The 23,149-nt window shown below is 45.2% G+C and overlaps 2 protein-coding genes across 11 annotated transcripts in view; both read left to right on the top strand.

Annotated features, from left to right (window-relative positions):
- The window catches only part of NAV1 (neuron navigator 1), a 252,915-nt gene extending 239,487 nt beyond the window's left edge, over window positions 1-13,428 (top strand). For all 10 annotated transcript variants that reach the window (XM_045982386.1, XM_045982385.1, XM_045982384.1 and 7 more), the window contains 6 exons: window positions 907-1,061; window positions 1,230-1,301; window positions 1,793-1,989; window positions 2,430-2,548; window positions 4,402-4,599; window positions 6,515-13,428. In XM_045982386.1, the coding sequence (XP_045838342.1) occupies window positions 907-1,061; window positions 1,230-1,301; window positions 1,793-1,989; window positions 2,430-2,548; window positions 4,402-4,599; window positions 6,515-6,610 (837 nt within the window). In that variant the 3' untranslated portion in view covers window positions 6,611-13,428. The remainder of the gene's footprint in view (window positions 1-906; window positions 1,062-1,229; window positions 1,302-1,792; window positions 1,990-2,429; window positions 2,549-4,401; window positions 4,600-6,514) is intronic.
- Window positions 13,429-15,300: 1,872 nt separating this feature from the next.
- Window positions 15,301-23,149, top strand: part of IPO9 (importin 9) — a 54,079-nt gene continuing 46,230 nt past the window's right edge. The window contains exon 1 of the mRNA XM_045983180.1: window positions 15,301-15,487. Coding sequence (XP_045839136.1) covers window positions 15,325-15,487 — 163 coding nt within the window. The 5' untranslated portion in view covers window positions 15,301-15,324. The remainder of the gene's footprint in view (window positions 15,488-23,149) is intronic.

Genomic DNA, 23,149 nt, shown 5'->3' with positions numbered 1-23,149 from the left:
AGCCTGATGGAGGGCTCAATCCTAGGACCCTGGGATCATGACCTGAGCTGAAGGCAGAGGCTTTGACCCACTGAGCCACCCAGGCGTCCCACATGTGACACATTCTGCTGTCCCCTACCAAATCTGGATGTTTCTTGAGCACACCCTGATGCTCTGGGGTTGCCCCAGCAGAGGGAGGCTTATCCATTGGAGTGGTCCATGCTACCAGCCCAATGAAAATCCCTTTAGGAAATAGGATATGGTCCCTGTCCTTCAGGGATTTAGGAGCCTCTGCTTAAGACCGTTCCTTTAGGGGGCGCCTGGGTGGCTCAGTGGGTTAAGCCGCTGCCTTCGGCTCAGGTCATGATCTCAGGGTCCTGGGATCGAGTCCCACATCGGGCTCTCTGCTCAGCAGCGAGCCTGCTTCCCTCTCTCTCTCTCTGCCTGCCTCTCTGTCTACTTATGATCTCTCTCTGTCAAATAAATAAATAAAATCTTTTAAAAAAAAAGACCGTTCCTTTAGGGTGCCTGGGTGGCTCAGTCGGTTAAGCATCTGCCTTGGGCTCAGGTCATGATCCCAGGGTCCTGAGATCAAGCCCCAAATTGGGCTTTCTGCTCAGTCGGGAGTTTGCTTCTGCCTCTCCCTCTGGCTTATACTCTCTCTAACTCTCTCTCTCTCAAATAAATATATAAAATCTTAAAAAAAAAAAGAAAGAAAGAAACAGATGCCTTAGAGCCTTTGGGACCACTGTTTATCAGTCCACAATAGTCTGTTTCTACAGTCAAATGTTCAGACACCTTGAACAGGAACCAAAGCCTCCAGGGGAATCTGGAACTAGCATACCTTCCCCACAACGCTTCCTCCCAAGTGCTGGTCCAAGTGCTCCCTGCTCCTGAGTGCTGACCCACTTCCTTCTTTTGTTTCAGGATCTGCAACTGTATCTCTCCAACCTGGCCAACCAGATAGACCGGGAAACAGGAATTGGGGACGTCCCGCTGGTGATCCTGCTGGATGACCTGAGTGAAGCGGGTTCCATCAGTGAGCTGGTCAATGGGGCCCTCACCTGCAAGTACCACAAATGGTGAGTCGGGGTGTGCCAGGGTGGGCTGGGGTCAGGACCCGCTCCCCGCAGTGGGGAGGAGAGCCCGGTGCAGTCCAACCCATGAGCTTTCCACTGGGTGTACTGGTCGTACGTAGCGGAAAGCAAGGGTTAAGTCTAAGTAAACCTTTTTCCTCCTTCTTCCCACAGTCCTTATATCATAGGTACCACCAATCAGCCTGTAAAAATGACACCTAATCACGGCTTGCACTTGAGCTTCAGGTAAGAACGGGGACCGTGGATAAACCTTCCAACCCGACCTGGGGTTCTGTAAACTAGTTAAATCCCAGGATCCAGCCAGAGGGGCAGTAGACAGCGGCAGGAAGGGGAATTAGGCAGGGCTTCTGGTCTGGGAAGAGAGAGCAGGGATATGTGCCATGTCAGTTACAAGGGTGGGAGAGAACCTTCGAGAAGAGAAAAGAACTACAAAACCAAGAGAGCTGCAGCTCGGATGCTGTTACTCGCGTTCTCTGCCCACGCCCCCCCACCCCCATCCGGGTCAGTGCAGTCAGATGGCTATCTGAGGAGGGTCACTGGTTTGAGAATCAGCTCTGCCTGCCCAGGGCTGCTGCCCTGACTTCTGTCAGCTCCACTGTTACTTGAGAAGAAGCCCTGTGGGCATTAGCCGGAGGCAGGCAGGAGGAGGGATGGACTGGCTGCGGACAGACGCCGACAGTGGCCACCCTGACCCCTCTTCCCACTCCTGGCTGCAGGATGCTGACCTTCTCCAACAACGTGGAGCCAGCCAATGGCTTCCTGGTTCGTTACCTGAGGAGGAAGCTGGTGGAGTCGGACAGCGACATCAATGCCAACAAGGAAGAACTGCTTCGGGTGCTCGATTGGGTGCCCAAGCTGTGGTACCATCTCCACACCTTCCTTGAGAAGCACAGCACCTCAGACTTCCTCATCGGTACTGGAGTGCAGCTTCCCCCTTGGGGTCAGAAGGTGGCTTCCCTCTCCTCCTTTCCCACCCAGTGGGATGTTCCTGTTTCTTTCTGGAGTCTTCAGCATGGAAAAGAGTGGCAGGCCCCGTGGCTTCAGACCCAGGGCTGCTTAATTACGTACCAAGCATTCCCCTCACAGTTAGTACCATGATTTGGGCAAATCTCTTCAAACACCAGAAAGCTAACCCCACTCCCTCATTTTTCCCACAATTAATGGGGAAAAGAAAGGAAATTGTTGAGGAGGGAATTGGGAAACTTCCCCTCACTCCCTCACAGCTCACGTCCACCTTGTGAAGAAGCATTGTTGATGAATGACTGGCCCTCTGCCTGGTATTAAGGAATAAGACAGATGACTGGGGAGAGCTGGGTGCCCAGCCATCTTACTGGCCCCATCCTTTCCCCATAGGCCCTTGCTTCTTTCTGTCCTGCCCCATTGGCATTGAGGACTTCCGGACCTGGTTCATTGACCTGTGGAACAATTCTATCATTCCCTACCTACAGGAAGGAGCAAAGGACGGGATCAAGGTGAGCCCTACCCTCTGATTCCACTCAGTCCCCAAGGTCAGGCTGTCCCACTTAACAGAGCATCTCTTCCATGTTAGACATGAGGCTACTAAGGGTTGTCAGGGTCTTTTGCTAAGAGGTCGAGTAAGGCCCATTGTCCAGCCACCATTCAGCGAATGGCTACAGGATCACGGTCTCTACGGCCTGTCTCCGGTCCTGGGCCTTTTGGTTCTGTGCCAAACTCAGTCCTCTCTCTTTAAGAATCAGAGCTGATAGAGAAATCATCGAGCTAAAAATTAAGTAAAACCCTATTACAGCCTTAGCTAATTACTAACTACTACTAAAAATGTTACTTTGACCAAGTTACATAATCTTTTTTTAACATCCTTATATATAAGAAGGGAGATAATAAAATGTGCTCTGCCTGAATCACTGGGTTGTTTTGAAGTCATGATATACGTGAAAAGATTTTTAGAAGCTAGAATAAGAACTTATGCAAAAGAAAGATGTCATTTTATTAAAGCCTCCCTTTTTTTTTTTTTTAACCTGTGAATTAGGGCATGATGATCACTAGTATCCATTCCAGCACTAGTGGACTACAGTGCAGTGGCTGGACCCTATCGGCCATGTATTTTCCATAAAAGTAATTTGTCATTGCGGCAGATAATCCCGTGATGATGTGATAAGTTTCTAGAGATGCTATCCATCCGATGGGTACCCTAAATCATTATTTCATTTAATTTTGATTATTTTTATGTATTTATGTGTTTATTAGAGAAGGAGCATAAGCAGAGGGAGGGGCAGAGGGACAAGCAGACTCCCTGCTGAGCAGGGAGCGCAGCCCAGGCCTGATCCAATCCCAATACCCTGAGATCTTGACCTGAGCCAAAGTCAGACACCTACCTAGCTGAGCCACCCAGGTGCCCCAAATTTTGCATTCTTATTAACAGTTTTCCAACTTCAAAGTGTTTTTACACAGAGAACATCTGTTTTCAACAGAGGCAAAATTCTTTTAAAAGACAGGATTACTGGGGTGCCCGGCTGGCTCAGTTGGTAGAGTGTGCAGCCCTTGATCTTGGAGTCATGAGTTCAAGCCCCACTTTGGGCATGGAGCCTACTTAAAACGAAAAAAGAAAAAAGTTTTAAAAAAATTTTGTGATTAGGGCGCCTGGGTGGCCAGTTGTTAAGCGTCTGCCTTCAGCTCAGGTCATGATCCCAGAGTACTGGGATTGAGTCCCGCATCCGGCTCCCTGCTCCATGGGGAGTCTGCTTCTCCCTCTAACCTTCTCCCCTCTCATGCTCTCTCTCTCGCTGTCTCTCTCTCAAATAAATAAGTAAAATCTTAAAAAAAAAAAAAAATGTGATTACTAAAGTGGACGAATTTCCTACTAAAATTATGGGGCGTAAGACCAGTACATACTAAGTGTTTTTTACTGGGGTTTTTTTGTTTGTTTGTTTTGGGGGGTTGTTTTTGTTTTTAGAGAGAGGGGAATGGTGGGGAGGGGCAGAAGGAGAGCGAGAATCTTAAGCAGGCTCTACACCCAGTACAGAGCCCAACTCAGGGCTCGATCTCACAACCTTGAGATCATTACCTGAGCCAAAATCAAGAGTCTGACGCTTAGCCCATCGAGCTACCCAGGCGCCCCATGTACATGTTAAGTTTTTAACATGGCCTGCCAAGTTATCCTCCAGAATAGTTTTACCTGTTTACACCAATTTACTTCTTTTGTGGGGAAACTCAAAGGAGTTGAGCCTCAGCTCACGGGGATTAGAGTCTCAAGGCTCTCCATTGGAGGAAATGCATATGGCCATCAGGAGACAAGTCTCTATCTGTGGATCCCTCTGCCAGTAACCACGTTTCCCCTTCTATCCAGGTCCACGGACAGAAAGCCGCTTGGGAGGACCCAGTAGAGTGGGTCCGGGACACTCTTCCCTGGCCATCAGCCCAACAAGACCAATCAAAGCTGTACCACCTGCCCCCTCCCACCGTGGGCCCTCATAGCATTGCCTCACCTCCCGAGGATAGGACGGTCAAAGACAGCACCCCAAGTTCTCTGGACTCAGACCCTCTGGTGAGTAGAAGCCATTCTAATGTGAAAGTAAGAGTATTATGGAACTGAAATTTTTTCCTTAAGATTTTATTTATTTATTTGAGAGAGCACGTGCGTGTGTGTACATGAGCTGGGGAAGGAGCAGAGGGAGAGGGACAAATAGGCTCTGCACTGCGCACAGAGCCCCCTGCAGAGCTTGAGCCCACGATCCCGAGATCATCACCTGAGCCAAAATCAAGAATCAGATGCTCAACCGACTGAGCTACCCAGGTGCCCCTGGAATTGAACTTTTCACGCATACTCTGATGGAGGCTCGAGGGTTTCCTCAAGGCTAGACTAGAATGAGGTCAGCAAGGAGCTCAGCCATCAGAATCCTGGGTTATGAAGCTCATATGCCTACAGCCTAGCCTAAGCTAAATAATAACGCATGCTAGCAAGATGCATGCTCGTAGAGATCCACATCTGAGGCAGATCCCAGGTAGGACTATTAACCAAAAAAGAGAGCAGTGGGACACATATACACTCTGTCACTACCTCTCCCCATACACTGGTATTATCCTGAGGATTGCCTCAGTTCAGTGGATTTCATGAACCACTGTGAAAAGTCATCTGAGACAAGGGACCAGCTGGGTGCAAATATTTGCAAGACTTGTAACCAAAAGAGGATTGGTACCTAGAATATATAAGACTTCCCATAAAATTTCCAACTGGAAGAATGGACAAAGGATATGAATAGGCATTTGACTAGAGGAAAGCAAATAGCCAATAAAAATATAAAAAGAGGGGCACCTGGGTGGCTCAGTGGGTTAATTAAACCTCTGCCTTCGGCTCAGTAAATGATCTGAGAAGGTCCTGGGATCGAGCTCTGCAAAGAGCCTGCCTCCCCCTTCTCTCTCTGCTCTCTGCCTGCTTCTCTGCCTACTTGTGATCTCTGTCAAGTAAATAAATAAAATCTCTAAACATATATATATATATATATACATATATATATATATAGAAAGATCCTTAACTTCCCTAATAATTGTGGAAATGCAATATCAAAACAAGGAGAAAACCGTTTCACATTGGCAGAAATAGCGTGTCTGGAAGCACAGACTTCACACTCTGCTGATGGGAGTGTTTGTTAGCAAAGCCCTTTCGGAAGAGAACTTGGCAGTTTGTATTAAAATACAACGTGCCCCACTCCTGTGACCTTGCAGTTTTACATGGCAAGTAAGAAATTCTTCTACTTCAGTCATAATACATTTTAAATTTTGACTTTGTTAAAAGCAGGTGTTACCTGTGTAAAAAAAAAAAAAAAAAGAAAAAAGCCATTAAAATGGAAGACTGTTAACAGGTATGTAAGTAGAAGGGTGAAGAGCAGATTCAGGAGAGAACCAGCCAGGTGTACATAGCTGAAATGGAGGGTGACCTCTTGAAGAAGCATGGGAGGAGGAGAGAGGTAAAGAGTGCAGGAGGACAGAGGTGAATGCACCATAGTGTTTAGACCTGACACGAAGCACTAGGCTGTGTGTTGGGGGCGCAGGACTGGCTCGTGAGAACACTGAATCTGTTCAGTTATGATCTATTTGGAAGAAGTTGACACACACAGATGTTCTTACGGCCGCTTCGCACATCTCTCCCAGTATTAACTGGTATGTCCAGGCCTCTGTCTTCTCCTACGTGTGAACACCATGGAGGCAGAGGCTGCCTTGTTTGGGCATGGTATAGACGAGACACTCTCCAGCAGCATGTGCCCATGCTTACAGACAGGGTTGAAGTAACCCTTGCTGCCTTTTCATGAGCCAGTGAGCCACCTGTAAACCCTCTGGACCCTTCATCCCTTCCAAGCCGAGAACCTTCCAGACCCATGATCTAGATGGCTTTATGTTTCCCTTCTGTGGGTAAGGACCCTGAGTCCCGACTCTCACGAATCCATCCTTTTGCCCCTCTTTAGATGGCCATGTTGCTGAAACTTCAAGAAGCTGCCAATTACATTGAGTCTCCAGATCGAGAAACCATCCTGGACCCCAACCTCCAGGCCACGCTTTGAGGGTCTAGCGTCACTGTCACCCCAGACAGCAGAATGCTGGCATCAGCGACGTTCTCTCCTCCTCTCCCCTCTCTTCTTCCAGAGCACTGGCTCTCCGGCCCAAGAGAACAGGAGGGGGAGGAGGAGGAAAGGAAGAGGGCAGGTTCTTGGTGCTGCACCTTGATTGAGAACTTTCTAGTAAGGACTGGTGGGGTGGAGCTTGGAAACTTGTGTCCCCTAGATACATTTACTGGCCTCCTCTCATGACTTCAGGGGAAAAGATGATTCTGGGTCTTTTTTCCTTGATTTCGTGTCTCAATTATGGACTCCTAGGCTTTCTGGGGAGGGGTTCAGAAGACATCAGAAAATCCTGCAGCAGTTCCTCACTGATTCTCATGAACAGCTCTGGGAGAGACAGCCCTGTGTGGGGACATCTAAGGGAGGCGGAAGCTCCCTAGAATTTCTAGCAGACCCTTCCGAGTTCCGTCACCACTGCCAATAACTCTTCCCCCAGAGCTCTGGCTGGAGCCCAGAAAAAGAAGCATGTGGTTTAAAAAATGTTTAAATCAATCTGTAAAAGGTATTTTAAAAAAAGAAAGAAAAAGAAAAAGAAAAGATGACGCTGGAGAGAGGAAGCAGTTGCCAAGGTAGAGAACGTGCTGTCCATCCCTGGATGATGTAGGGGACCACGACAAGATGGCTGCCTATCTCGGAAATCACCAAACCACAATAGCATTCCAGCCTTCAGAGGAAGACTGCTAGCTCTGTCTTATACCCTCTAATTTAACATGCATGAGAGTCAATAAACCCTACTTTCTTTTTTATTTTCGCTTTTTGTTTTGTTTCTTTTTCCCCCCTCCCATGTGCCTATTTATTTTCCTCTTCCTTTTTCTTTCTCCCCCGCCCCCCCCCCCGCCCCATTTCCTCTCATGTCCACAAAATGCTTGGGTTGCTTTTACTGGGGCTAGTTTGGCTTTTCCAAGTGGGTTTTCTTCGGAGAATCTGATGCCATCCAATTGGCACTAGCTAGACGCCTGCCGTACCACCTTGGCATCCTTGGGACTTACAGGAGACCCGAAGCATTGGTTCAGACAAAAGTTAGTAGAAGAACCTTGACTTCGCTTTTGAGAAAGCACACTTCTGCCTGGGAGCTCAGCGGCCAGCCTCCAGCCTGAGAGTGTATCCCCTCATGCTGATGAAGATCTACTCTGAGCTCCACACAGGACTGGAGGAAAACCAGGAACCTGAGAATATTCCTTTGTCTCGTGGCCTGTTGGGCCCCTCACTGCGCTATTCTGATGGCGGCCGCTCTGCTTGACTGAATCCAAAATCTGTAACTGGCATTTACTATTTGTTCTTGACAAGTAAATATTCACTTCTAGGAGACCGGACATCCATAAGAAATACTCGCAATCAGAATGTAAGTTTCAAGGAACTTGATTTGGTGGCAAAGATGTGCCTTCTAAAGGGATCCACCTTCAACAGAAGTTGCCCCGAAGGCCCGGCAGTCTATATGCCTTCACTCAGCAAACACTGAGTACTTACTGTCTACCAGTCGCCAGGTTTAAAAAAAAAAAAAAAAAAGGCAAGACTTGAGCCACTGTGTTCACAGTCTAATAGGAAATCTTAATCTCCATTAAGTGCACATCCCCTGCTTATCTAGACCCTCAGGATCATCTAAGAAATGTAGCCAAAACCCAAGGTGCCATCTAGACAGAAGCCTTTGATTAGATGTCTAATACAGGAGGGGCAGAAGATCTGGGATCCATTAGATGGACCCTGAAGGACTATGGAACCTTGCTTATCTCAAGTGGACACGTCCTCTTCCTGGCATTTCTGGAAGCCCCTGTGGGATGAGATCTAGCCTGAACTGCCTGGCGAGGACGAAGTTTCAGGGCTCTGCAGATCAAAGACACAGGGTGAGCCCGGGCCCAAGTGTGCATTCTTCAGATTCCTATGTAGCACAAGACCTTACCTGAATCTACAGGCGTCCTCTGGACTGTTCTGTCCCACCCACCAAGGAGTACATGCATCTGACTCTTCATATCAGAATCTTTCCATTTAGGTCCAACAGATGGTTCCGGTTGCTCCCCAAGAAAGCTTCTGCCTTCACCTGATTGCTTTCAGGGATGACAGGGCGCTCTATGCTGGAGACTTTTTACTGCTTTTGCTGCTAAGTCCATGAGCTGTGAAGATCCCCAACCAACTCAGCTGTAAAATATGCAATTCCGTGGTGGGAAGAGGCTGTTTGTTCAAGGATGGTGCTGATATCACTGCCTTAAGGTCTCTGCTGTGCAGAATGAGGAGGCCTCAGAGCTGGGTGTTCTCACTTGGTTGGAAGGGAAGACCGGGATGGGCCTACTTTGGACCGAGGCCTCTTCTGAACCCAGTCCTTAGCTCCAGTCCCATGGCAAGGCTCAGACTTTCAATGCCATCTTGAACGGGTGGTTGAGCCCTTAACTCTCTACTTTCTGGTGCTGCCCAGCCAGTGCCTTCTATCATGGATGTTACTGGCTACTTGAGAAAAAGGAACGAGGGGAACCCCTTCCTCCATTCCAACTGCCTCAGACATCCAAAGGGATTCTTGGCTCCGTAGAAACCATGGATACCACCGTGAATTTTACTTGGATCCTCGGAAGGTTGATTCTGGAGGCCTCTCATGTTACGAATTTCACTCTCTATTTCTGGGACCCACCACCCTCTACTCTGAGTTGACTGCTGCATTTAGCCCAGGTCTCTAGTTGCTTTCCTCCAAAAAGTGCGTTCCCATCTCATGAGGCGGCACTGCAGCCTCAGCTTTCCCTCTGGAGCCTGGGACCCTGTTTACAGTCGCACACTTGGGCCCCCGCATTGTGGGGATGTGTCGTCTCACCAAGGAATCATGCTTACGTGGCAACTGCAGAAGGTTGAGCCTCCTCATGGTGCTATAACCCCTTGGGGTGCTCATCCAGACTTCTCTGAAGCAGAAAACCTGAGCTCCCCCTCACTGCCCTAGAATTCATGGCAAGAGCGAATCCACAGCATTCTCTCCTACCTACGCATCTGCTTCTTAGTTGAGACTATGGGGATCCCTCCGAAAATGAAAACCGGGTCCCGCAGCTAACTTCTCAGCCCCCCGGGCACCTTCAGAAGAACCCAGCCTATGTAGGACTGGGATGTGTGCTCTCCCCTTCCTCTCCAGACCCTCAACTCCATTCCTCACCAAAGTGGGCTAGCAGACGACATGGTTCAGTACCCAACACCAACTTCTGGGGAGAGCCACGACTCCAGGAGAGGTCCCTACACAGACTCCCTCTCATTTCTGGATGAAGACGACCAACACATTTTGTCCAGTGTATGTGTTTCTCAATCCCTGCCTAGGCATTAAAAATAAAATACTAGGTAATTGGAGGCTAATACGGGACTTGATGTCTTTGTCTCTCTCTCTCTCTCTCTCTCTCTCTAAGAGCACTTTGCTGTTGCTGTTTCCCAACTTCTGAGGCTTCAGAATATTTTTTAAAGATCTATGCTTTGTGGCAGCTCTATGGTGCTTATCTCTGTCTTTGTGTGAATCCTTATGCCAACATCTTTTTCGTGTACTCTGACCATTGGGAAGCTAGAGGCTAACAGGAAACAAAGATTTGCTGTCCATGGACAGACCCCACAATGAAGTCCTTATTGATTGGCATGCTACATTTTAGTCTTGAATTACCAGTCTTCTAACTAACCTATTCATACTCCTTAAGGATTTCAGAAGAAATGGTGGGTTTTTGGTTCTCTGTGGTTTTTTTTTGTTTTTTGTTTTGTTTTGTTTTCATTTCATTTCTGGCTTTTTGGCTTTCCTGGTTTGCAAGACTCCCAATGGACCTAATCTCACCACGTCTCCACTCCTAGCTCTCAGACCATGAGGGTCACACTGTTCAGAGGGACATTCCCTTCCAGTCTCGGAGGGAACTAGTTCCTGTAGGTTTCCAAAAGAGTAGGGAGAAAACAACCTGATCTTTCTCCCAAACACCTCACATCATTGCCTGTGAGGACACCCATATACAGAAACCCTGTTTAGAAGGTGAAATTTGCCAGACTGAGTGGGACTTGGTCCTACAAACCAGCATTAGGAGACCTACAGGAGACTCTGAGGATTCTTGATTGCAGGGTGTTTAGAAAAGGAGGCTGTTCTTGTCCTAATCGCAGGTCTAACACAGGGTTCAAGTGTTAAATTAATCCAGATCACCAAATGTAACCCCTCAGCATACTTTTTTTTTCTTTTTCTTTGACCTTAGCTAAGCTGATGCTAATAAGCAAACTATTAAGTCAACCCCACTGATGGGATAAAATGTGTTTTTCCAGAGGGTTTACTAATGGATGTACTAATTTAATGCTGGTACACTCTTATGATGAAGAACTACTAGCAAGTTCTGGCTACTAGTGGTTCATGGCTCCACTAAGGAGGCCATAAGTAATAAAATGGTCTTAGGGACACTATGTTCCCAAAGGCCAATGCTTGAAGATACTGCCCTTTATACTTGAATCAGCTTTATATATTCATGAGTCCTCAACCAACCTGATCAGGGATATATGGGGCCACCAGCTGGGCTCTCCCCATTGCTGAGGATCCATGTGTGTGTGTGGATGTGTGCTCAGCTCAGTCCTGGAAGCAAGCGTTGCCAGCCAGAGACTGGGAAACAGGAGTAAGCTGGAAGATGAGGACCCTGGTAGAAATATGGAGGCTGCACAGAGAGCATTAGAGTTGAAAATTAAACCTATGTATCCTGGATCCTCCCAGTTTGATGTTTTGGCTATTTTTCTGAATGATTATGTCACGGAGAATTTTCTATCGACAAGAGTGGTCATGGAAGGGACCTTTGGTCCCTTGATTAAACTCTTTCATTTCTTAGAATACTGGTTTTCAACCTATGTTTCCAGTCCGCAGCAGCAGCAGCAACATCTGGGAACTTGTTAAAAATGAAATTCTCAGGCCCCCATCTCAGACCCCCTAAATCAGAAACTAGGGAGAGGGCCCAGCCATTTGTGTTTTAACAAACCCTCTTGGTAATGCTGATGCATGCTTCAGTGTGAAAGTCAATCTTTTTTTTTTTTTTTTTTTTTTCAGGGGAAGGCAAGTAGCAGAGTCCCCACACTGAGGGGCTTTAGGACTAAAAAAATAAGAAGGTCCTAGGTTACAGTTCGGGGTTTTACATTAATTTCAAAGTTACCTTTCCCATGCTTCCTTATGTTTCTGTTTTTCCTTTTATTTAACACAGAAAGAAAAGGTACGTGTGCCTTTAGGCAGACGTGAGGGGGAATGCTGGCATCTCTTCGAGTTGAACACAATCTTTGGAGAACTGTCTCCTGCCTCTGAAATTTTTCCTTGGGAAATGAAAGGGCGGTAGCAGAAGAAAGCAGTTGGAGGTCTCTTCCAGACTACTCTTCTGCTGGATTGCATCTACTCCGAGCATTTTCCTGATTATATAATAGGATGAGAAAAGTCAGAAAATCTCATTTGTATTTCCATGGCAACTTGTGCTCTTAGCAACATCCCCCCTCCTTTAGTTGAGTTCTAAAGGGCACTGCTGGGTCTGAGAAACCTGGACAGAACCTCCTTCCCCAAGGCTGCTGGGGGACTCCAGTACCCCCAGGAAGGCCCCATCTCTGTGCTCTGCTCAGCTCACAGGAGGGACTGAAGCACAAGAAAGATGCAGAACAGGGGCAACTACACCCCTGGGCTCATCCTTTCCTTTCCACATGCCAGGCCTAGGGTACAGAATGACTCAGCCACAGTAACAATAAAATCCTTAAACAACAACAACAACAAAAATCCGAGAAGAGCTTCTTATCTTTCCAGATTCACAAATTCTAGCTGATGGGGCCATGGGGTAGATGAGACTGTGGACAACTCCTTTTGTTTCAAGTTTGTCGGTTTTCCCTGCCAGGGAGCTTATGGATAAAGGACAAAGTGATGTGCTAGTACTAGGTCCCTTGAAATCTAGGACCAAGCATCTGGGGAGGAACTAAGGCAGGAAGAAGGCCAGTGTAAAACAAATTGCACTAAAGTCACCTCTTCGGTCCCCCCAAAGGCTGATGACAGGCCTTTGGTCATCTCCTGTGGGCTCTTCCTGCTTCCCTGCCATTCCTCGGAGACTGAAGATGTTGGATAATAAGCCAAGAGCTCCCATATCCCTGCCCGTGTCTGGGCTACTGCTGTGCAGAGCCTCCCACTTAATGGCTTTTGTTACTGTTGTTTTTTGTGGTGGTGTCTTTTTCAACAGAACAATCCTTTTTTAAAATGAATTCCAACCCCTACTAGATTCCTTTCCTTCCCTTCCCACCCACCCCCATCCTGTTTTAGGCAGCACTGTTTATGTGATGGACTCTGTGTTTCTCAAATGCATGGCAATCCTCAGGTGGAAAGTGGGCAGGAATTTTTGCACCAGGTTTGGGGTTTTTGTTTTTTGTTTTTTTTTTTTTTTAATTTATTGGACATAAAGCTCCAAACCAGGATATGTGTGTGTCTATGTGTTTATGTTTTTTTCTCATTTGACCCTCTCTTTCAGTCTACTCCCTTTTATATCTAATGTAGAGAAAGCAAATTTGAATCTGGAAAGCAAACCGTTGTATATAGTTGCGGTAACAATCATGAAGAGAGCTGAGCTGTCCCCCCAGTAATTTGTTTTAAGTTAACAAATTGGTTGAAAATTAAGTCCATGCCAGGCCAGCTGAAGAGGCCTTCCTCCATCACTGCCAGAGGCCCCTCTCCTCTGGGCGCTCTGTACCATCAGGCATGTCTCCTCCCAGCAAGATTCATCTGTTTGATGCCATTTGCGTTTCAATAAAGTTATCTCCTGTATTGTCCACTGGTTCTCTCTAGTTCCCTCTCTGTCTGGTTTCTGTCTCCATTTATCTTGTGGCCCATTCCTTGATCTGCAAGGTGAGATTGCTTGTGGTCATTTGCCTAACCAAGGGGTCATTTGCCTAACCTCATCTGCCTGGAAATGTCTGATCCTCAACTCCTAAGTGGGAGCTCTGGAACCCTTTGGTTGGGAAAAGTGGGGAGCAGGGGTTCCCTACTTGCACACTGTGGACATAGCATCCTTCAGCAAACCAAAATTCAGAGCTCTTGAGTTCTCCATCCACTCCACAGTTTGAAAATCTACCACCCTCTGGACTTTCCTGTTCTCTTCCAGGGGTAAAAGTGAATTTAACCCAGGAAAAAAGAAGCTGCTCTAATGGAACAAGGAAAAGAAGTCCTACTATTCCCTACTGTGGAATTTCAAGGTCCAAGAAGCAACCTTTTTCCTATGAAATTGTGGTAACACAACCCACCTGTCCTCTAACATGGGAAATGACAGATGTGTTTAGAGCTGTCCTCAAAGCAAAGAATCAATTTTTAGGAAGAATACTCTGATGAAGTGACAACCCCAGATCACTACCAATTTAGCAGTCATAGTCTTAGAACTAGGCTAGGAATTGCCATCTGGTTTCCTCTGCCACTTGGGAATGAGAGTCAGAGTTCCTAGAAACCATTTTAAGGCACTTAACCTGAACAGCTTGCTAAAAATTACCTGTACCTCTTGCTCTAGAGCCTCTCACACCACCAACATGCCATTCTGTCCCTCTGCCACTACGTGCTTGCCAACCCGCCCTACATTTTTTAAAATTTGAAGTGTATTTTATTTACATTCTGCCCTGCATTTTTAACCCCTCTGGATAATCCTCTCCAATTTGCTCCAGTATTCAGCATTATCTCTATTCCTTCAGCCATTTCCCACAACCAGCCCTAAGATATCCATGTTAAACTACTCTCACTCCCTCATCCCTTAAATGTCCAACCACAATTTTTCTGGGCAAAAAAATGTATAGGTTCTCAGTGAACAGGATTCATTCTCAAATAGTCATTCAAGTACTTACTCTGCAGGAAATGTCTTCCCCACGCAGGTGCCCTCTCCTGGCCAGACACTCCACAATTTTGAAGTTGGGCTCAACTAGGCTGGAAAATCAAGGGACTGGGTCTTTTGCAGGTGACCACTCCCCACTGTCCAGTCCACTTCAGTTTCTTTCCCCCTACCTTTGAATTCCGGAGGCTGAAATGAAGAGGTTTACTTGAGCCAACGGGGTTTTTTTTTTTTTTTTTTCAGTGTTTGGGGTGGGGGAAAAGACTGGTTTAAAAAAATCATTATTATTATTATTATTTTAAGATTTTACTTATTTGTTTGACAGACAGAGATCACAAGTAGGCAGAGAGGCAGGCAGAGAGAGGAAGAAGCAGGCTCGCTCCATCCCAGGAACCTGGGACCATGACCTGAGCCGAAGGCAGAGGCTTTAACTCACTAAGCCACCCAGGCGCCCCTAAAAAAATCACTATTTCTGACCCAGATCTCTCTCCTTAAAGCCATCTACACCCATTCCCATTTCACTTCCTCTCTCCTAACAAAGTCTCTTATACCTGAAAGATCCATGAACTTAAAGTCCTATATCATGGTGTTTGTTCCCAGTGAGTTTGCTAACTTGCTGTTCCACTTTAGAAAATCCCCCTAACCACAGTTTTCACATAAAAGCGAAATGATTCTTGCCGGAAAATGTGCTCTTTCCCGCCATGCGACAGGAGGCGCTGTCTCTGGAGGCTTAACACATTCCCCGCCCCCTTCCCCCTCCCGCCCGGCTCTGGTGCGCAGGCGCGGCTTCGCGGATTGGCCGCGCGCGGGAGCCGTCACTTAGTGGCGGGTCCCGGTCGCGGGGCTGGCGGGCTGAAAGGAAGAAAGATGGCGGCAGCGGCAGCGGGTGGTGCGGCCTCCGGGCTGCCCGGTCCAGTGGCACAAGGACTGAAGGAGGCTTTAGTGGATACGCTCACCGGGATCCTCTCCCCAGTGCAGGAGGTGCGAGCCGCTGCCGAGGAACAGATTAAGGTGCTCGAGGTGACAGAGGGTGAGTGAGGCGGGACCGTCACGAGGATGGGTCGGACCTGGGCCGGCCGTACTATCCGCCGGCCGCAGCTCTGGACCGGCGGGGGGAAAGGGGAGCCTGAGCCAATGGAGATCTGGGCGCCGAGGCCCAGCAGGCAGGAGTGGGGTAGGAAGCCAGGGCACGATGTCCCCAGTGGCTGTGAAAGCCCGGGAGAGGGGAGGCGCGCCTGGAAGAGAGGGTCGGGGGAGGTGGAGTCTCGAAGGGGAGGGGGAGGGTGGAGACTGGAAAAGCTAGATGGAGCCTGGGATCTGCAGAGCTCAGAGATGGAGCTAGACCTGCTGCTGTTGGAGGAAGTCGCGCGCTCTGGGAACCTTTTTTGAGTTTAGACCAGGGTCTTTTCCTGTCCACTTAGCCAGCTCGGTTGTACTGGAATAAGAGTAAGGGGAGTTACTAGAAGTGGTGAGAGGCCAGAGCCTTGAGAACGCGGTTATCAAATCTTGGTACATATCAAACAAGTTTCTGCCTCTGAGTTGTAAGCCTAGCTGGTCGTTTTACCTCTTAATGTTTTTCCAGAAATCAAATTAGTGCATATGCAGATGATTCACCTTCCTGATCTACTCCCCATTAATTTTCAAAATAATTTTCACTTATCAAATACTTTTGTGTGCCTTTCTATTTGAAGGAACTGATTCTTTGTCTTTGACTCTTTGTCCCTGTGCTCCTATTATATGCTTTAAAGTGATGGAGAAAAAAAATAAACCATTGGTTTGAGACTGTCTGTCAATTTCCTGCTGAGTGGGCCTTTCACCAGGCCCAGTGTAGCCACTTTACAAAGAACAATTTGATCCTAAAACAGGAGGAGGGAAAATCCTCTTGGTCTTTATGTAAGAAATATATTTGTCTGTCAGGGCTTCACTAGAAGAACTGGAAATCTTTAGAATTTCCCCCAGCTCAGCCACCTCTTAGAGACCTCTTCTGAGATAGGGGAAATTGACCATGGACTAACCAGTCACCCTCAAAACCTTAGGTTTGCTCTCCTACCAGGCTTAGGATTTTTACTGAAAAAGAACTTAAGACAAATCTCCCTTTAATTTTATGTTCTCTGGTAGTATGAGATGCCTGTTGAAAATGAATTTCCTTCTGTTGAAAATAAATTGAGATTTGGGATATAATAGGTTAAGGACCATTTTGAGACCTAATTGTAGTTGTCATTGTTCTGTAAAATGTCAGACACTACAATAGGAGCAGCCACTGGTTAGGAGAAAGCTATTTGAGAGCCATGCGTAGATTGATTGCAGTTATTATAGTCTCCCAGATAAAAAATTGTTATTCACATTGTCTCTGCCTCCCTTGGATATGAAGGAGGAAGAGTGACAAAGCAAAGGAACCTCATCACATTCAAGTTACTACTTGAATAAAGTTGAGGGTCTGATGCCTTCCCTGAATGATACCCAATGTTCCTGGTGCCCAGATGTATGTCTGGCACCTTCTTACAAAAGGTGAATCCTGGTGCATGTTTTAACAGCTCCACTTGGGCTCTGATCCCTCTCTAGCCAGTGCCATGGTCTCATCTAGGCATGGTCTATCATTGTATAAGCTTCTTGAGATCTTTTTGAAGTTCTATTCTCTCATTTTCTTCATCTTTTGGGGTCTTGAAATCTAAAATTAAACAGAAGTGCAGAATTTTGCCTTTGATTTAGGCCGCTGACGGGAATAGACTGAAACACACACACCTTAACTTACTGGTAATGTGCCATCAGGCATGCTGTGCTACATGAAAAGGCTATAACACAGTGACCTGATATTGATGGTCTAGTACTAAGACATATGACTCACAGGGTTAGGTTGTGACGTACAGAGTTGGGCCAGGTCTCTCGAGTTAATTGCAGTGTCTTGGACCTTTTGGAGGCTATTTGCATTTTTAAATAATCCAATTCCTTACGTTTATTTAAAAGCGATAAAAATTGACCCCTTTCAGTTACCTCTTTTTAGATGGAGGGTGATGATCCATTCCTCAGATGTAGTACCTTGCTTCTCTCCTTTTCTCTTCTTATGGCCTTTACTTTCTCTTCTCATGGCTCTTCGTATGACCCAATTTGCCTTTGGGTCCAGAGCACCTCCTGTCTCTATTCTGTCTGAATCTCAAATGGTTCCTTAACATAGTCACTAATTTCTTTCCCACTAGCCATTGCTTTCCTTTACATGAAAATATAGCACTTGGCTTCCTAGCCAGGATTTAGCCAACTATTTGTCCTGATGAAACTGGTGGGACACTGCTCTTCCTATTACATTAGAACACCCTGCAGGCCAAGGTAGGAATCATTCTTGTAAATGAATGAACAGATCATTTTCCATTCCTTTAGAGTTGCTTCACATTTTTAGTTTTATCCTAGTGGAAGAACCTTGCTTTTTCTGGTTCTAGAAAACACGTCCTTAAAACTTGGAGTTAATGAGAAATCTGAGAGTTGGTGTTTATTATTTGTGTTCTGCTAATCTTTTGATCTTTTTGGTTCCTGGGGCCCAATGTCAGGTGACAGCCAAATCTGGTTGTTCTAGTCCCTTTGTCCCCTCAAATTACCAGCCTATCTTTGTGAGCCATTTATTATTGCCTCACATGGAAGACTGGTCCCAGTTGATCTTAAAGATTAACCAGTCTGCTCCCTTTGACAAAGAGCTGTACCACCATCCTTGGTTGCCAGGTCCTAGTCTTGGGGCTTAAGTGGAAGAATTTCTAATTTTGAGGGAAAGGACACAGATCATTTGTTAACCTTCTGTTAAATGGACAGATAAGAGAGGTTGACATCCTCTGACCAGATTCTTGAGAAGATGAGATTTTAAAAAGCATTTTATCCTGGAAAATTGATTTTGCTGGAGGCCAGAGTACATTCTGGTCATTTAGTTGGCCAACTGATATTTTCCAAGAAATAATTAGTTATCATGTTTTCTAGAATGGGAACCTGCTCTCTTAAGTCTAAGCCAAGGAAGTGTAGATATGTGAGAGGTCCATCTCTGATACTGGCTTGATTTCAAAAGGATCAAGATAACATCAGCCTGGTGTCCTGGAATGATTTTCTTAAGTTCCTGTGCTTTCCATTTTCCTCAGTAACTTGGAATCTGAGGGAAACCTAACATACCTTTCTGAATAGAAACCCTATTAACAATGGTTCATTAGAGAAGGAGAAGGTGCCACAAACCACCTTCTTCAGACACACTCCCATCCAGAATTGAGAAGCATGTTACTTGAAAATCTGGAAGTGCCTCTGCTATTACAGTATTCCAGAAGAGAAATGGTACCCTTCTTTTTTTCTTAGGAAGACTGAGATTTTGAATTTGGCTAGCAGAGTTTGCAGGAATTGAGTTCTGCCTCAACAGAGTAAAAATAAAAGTCTTTTGATCTGTTAAAGCATTCTTCTGATTCTTGTTTTACTTAATAGGGAGGGTCATATCAAGCATTTTGTAAACATAGTAATTAAAAAAGATTGGAAAGGTTATGAACTGGTGGAGATCTCTTACATCAAAGTCTAATATTGCCTACAGAGCTTTTCTTTTTTGTCTGACTTATGAGATCATGACTTTTGAGAATATTTTTGGTATATTTATGCTTTACTTTTTTATATCTTAGAATGGAGGTTTTCCTTCTGTCTCTACTTCCTCTAAGAACAGCATCACCCAAGTGGTAGAATGAGTTGCTTTCATTCATAAGCTCTAATTCTCCAAGCCAGCATAGCAGACTTTCTTCTGTAACCAAATTTAGACCCTAGGTCATTTTCTTCTCTTAGTTATTTCTTTCCATCTGTTGGAAGTAAAGACATTTTCCCCCCACCATTTGGCTTTAACTTAGTCTTTTCTGTCTTTTTCCCAGCAGATACATCACATAAAATACTTTTTTCCATCACCATTATATTGAACTGGGGAAAGGGGGGAATAACCTCTCCCTCACTTTTCCTGGCATTCAGATGCTGCCCAGATATCTGTGTTGATTCCCCCATCTTAGATGCCTAGAGAGATGTTCCTGCTAGCTGGAAGTTTGCTTTCTGGTTCTCATGGGCACTTTTCTGGCTCTCTTACAGTATAGCGTAAGCACTATCACCTGCGAAGGGAGCCCCTCAAGGATCCAGACGCACTCCTGGGCATGTGGCGGGCACTGAGCCGAGCGGAAGGCGGCCACGCTCGGAAAAAGGCCAGTGGTGGAGTTTTCTTTTTCCTTTCAGCTGTGGTTTTGTGGTGCTTACCAACCCCCATGAGAAAAGGGGGGCTTCTCCAGAGCTTTACTGAGAATTACCTCCTTTCCCAACCAAACTCTATTCACAGTTCTTTCTAGTAGTAGCTTCCCTGACTATCAAAGCACTACCAAGTCTCATGTCTCTTTAGTAGACCCTTAAAACCAATAGCATATGTTTCTTAACTTATCCTTTATCCTCCATGCTCTCCTTTGGATCTTCCCTTCTAAGCCAAGTTTTTGACAGGTAATGTTTTTGCAAGGTGGGGTGAAAGGGGAACAAGGATAATGAGAGAGCAGAACAAAGGTAAAACACCAGAGAATGAGTTAAGGGAGGAGGGCAAAAGCTTTCTTAGAAAGGATGTCAGAGGATACCATTTTGGGCTGGATAAAAATACTCAAGAATCTACAGTCAGGGTTAAAACCCAGATTGACAGAATGGGTCTATCTTAACTTCACCTTGGGAAAAGGAACTAGAGAAATTAAATCTAACAAAAACAGCATTGGAAAGCTAACTTCATACAACTCATTTGAATGGTCCCCCTTTGGCTTAATTGATTGTAGATTGAATCTTAGTTTTAATCTGAATTGTCCTTTCCAAGCAAGACAAAATAAAACAGCTCTGTATGTCTGTGTCTGTTGTACTTTTCTGCCTTAATCATGCCAAAGCAAGTTATTCAGCTGTTCTTTCTAAAGAAATTATGTGAAAGACACCAAACAGCAAAACTGGAAATCCCCCAATACACAAAAATAAAGTAAAAGTACCTTTTCTTTACAGGTACACTTAGTTGTATTTCTTCCCAAAAATGTATGGTCTCTGTTAAGTAAGTATCTGTGAATAGAATTTTTACTACTTAGCAGAAATCAGCACTGGATAGGAACAGCATGGCTTAAAACAAGTCAGAGAACTTGAGGATTTTTTTCTGGCTTTTCCTTCTGTGTGTTAGTTTTAAAGCACAGAGTTCACCCATCACCACACCACCACTATCATTCCTTGTAAACAATTCTTCATATAGCTTCTAAATAAGCTTAAGTTTTATGGTACGAAACTCTTCTTCTGTGGTTCCTGATACCCCTGTAGTTCTAATGGGTATGTAGTCTAGGCAGAATAAATTGGATTAAATAAATAATAATTAGATTTTCCCTCACATCCCCTTAAAACCTAATGCAGGTGAGTTTTTGATCTTCGAATTTTGCGATTTCCAAATCAGAGCTGATCATGTGGCCACTGGTTTTAAAACTCTGGGAGCCTGTAGAAAAGAAAATCTATTGTTTATCCAGCCTCTTTTTAAAATTTGTCTTTAGTTAATGGCGATTATATTATCTGATCTGAAGATTTTCTTTCCCATTAATGCTTTTGAGCAGAGCGTCATGTTACTTGAACTTTCAAGCCTCTTCTTTCCTATGTGAAGGAAATAAACCTTCAGAGAAATCCATCTTATAATGCTTATTGTAGGTACAGACCCCCTAGTTGACTCAGGTTTCTTGGTCCCACATGGGTCTTAATCTTCTGATAGCCTCTTACTCTGACCATCCCTTGCAATCTCAGCAGTATATGAAGCAAAGTGATTAGTGGAAATTGAGGTGTGATCTTTGATGATATCAATCGTAGACAAGATTGGTTTAAAGCTTGTGTTAGAATGGAGAGCTCTTAGCTATTGTGATCATTACCAGAGTACTACCTCCTCTGGCACTGGTGCGAAAAAAACGTGTATTCTCACTCAGCTTTTCTTTAAATAGAGTAGACTTGATGTTCTCAGGTTAAATGAGAAAGGACCATCCGAATATGACAGGACCTGTGTGTAGAGTTTGCTTGGTCTTCATGCTTTAACAGTTCTTCTAATTGATGCCAGTGTTGACTGATGGGAAGTGGGTGGTTCTTTTTCCCTTCTGTGAGACTTAGTATTACCTTACAACAGTATCTGTGCTTTCGTTGGAAAGGTAATTATTCAGGGACACCTGGGCGGCTCAGTGAGTTAAAGCCCCTGTCTTAAGCTCAGGTTGTGATCCCAGGGTCCTGGGATCGAGCCCTGCTTCCGACTCTGTGCTCAGCGGGAAGCCTGCTTCCCCCTCTCTCTCCTTCTGCCTGCCTCTCTGCCTATTTGCCTATATCTGTCAAATAAATAAAATCTTAAAAAAAAAAGATAATTATTCAGATTTGTTTAAGCTTTATAGCCATGCCTTAAGTTTCAAACCTTCTCAGAAACTCTGATTTTTATACCTCAGTATCTTTTTCACATCATATGACTAAAAATTTTGTCCATCTTGATCTCATTTTAGTTTGTCCCTGTAATAATGATCATAAAGTGTACTCTTGGCAGGAACATTAAAACCCATATCATAGTGGTCCATGCAAAAATTGAAATAAGTACTTAAAAAGAAAATCCTGTATGGCTCATGTAATTTATGACTTCATATGGGTCATCCTGAAAGATATCGCAGAATTGTCACAGAATTGATTAACTGTATCCAAGGAAGTTAAACTTGGGTAGACAGTGACTTCTCAACAGACTTAGGGCTATAAAGTTAACATCTATCATCACATGAAGTATCTGAAGTCAAAGGAAGTGGAGGTGGGTACCTTTATAAGTGCTCTTTCTCCTTTAATTGAATTTCACACATGCATTTTAGAGAGCTTTTTTCCATTAAACTTGAACATTGGTTGGTATCCCGGAGGTCTTCCAGAATTACATCTTAGTTATAAGTATTTTAGTCCATTCTGAAAGTTAACTCCCATATCCTTGGGGTGTAGACACCTACTGTTTTTTTCTGTTAATTTATAAAAGACTTAACCAGAGTCTGGGCTAGCCAAACTAATCCCAAGAATTAGAATGGATTTCAGTATTTTTAGAGGTGATTGTACAGGTTTGAAGTGTTTGCTTGTGATTTAATCACTTAACTAAATGCTTTGGAAAGATTGTGACTTCTTTTGTGGTGCTCTTGCAAAAATTCTTCTTTCCTGGGTGAAAAGATAGGTACCATAAAATTATATCAAAAACTGCAGTTTAGGGGTGATTGGGTGGCTCAGTCAGTTAAGTGTCCAACTCTTGATTTCGTCTCATCTCATGATCTTACAGGTTACTAAATGACGCCTCATGTGGGGCTCCCTGCTCAGCAGGGAGTCTGCTGGGATTTTCTCTCTCCCTCTCTGCCACCCGCCCTTCCCCGCTCATGCTCTCTTTCTCTCTCTAAATAAATAATAAAATTAAAAAAAAATCAGGCGCCTGGGTGGCTCAGTCATTAGGCGTCTGCCCTTGGCCTGGGTCATGATCCCGGGACCCTGGGATCAAGCCCCACATTGGGCTCCCTGCTCTACAGGAAGCCTGCTTTCCCTCTGCCACTCCCCCTGCTTGTGTTCCTGCTCTAGCTGTTTCTCTCTCTGTCAAATAAATAAATAAAATCTTCAACCCAAAAAAAAAATTTTTTTTAACTGCAGCTTAAAATAAGGGTATAATAAAAATGAG

Source organism: Meles meles, chromosome 17 (assembly GCF_922984935.1).
Source record: "Meles meles chromosome 17, mMelMel3.1 paternal haplotype, whole genome shotgun sequence".
In the NCBI taxonomy this organism is placed as follows: Eukaryota; Metazoa; Chordata; class Mammalia; order Carnivora; family Mustelidae; genus Meles; species Meles meles.
This window is presented reverse-complemented; position numbering and strand designations above follow the sequence as displayed.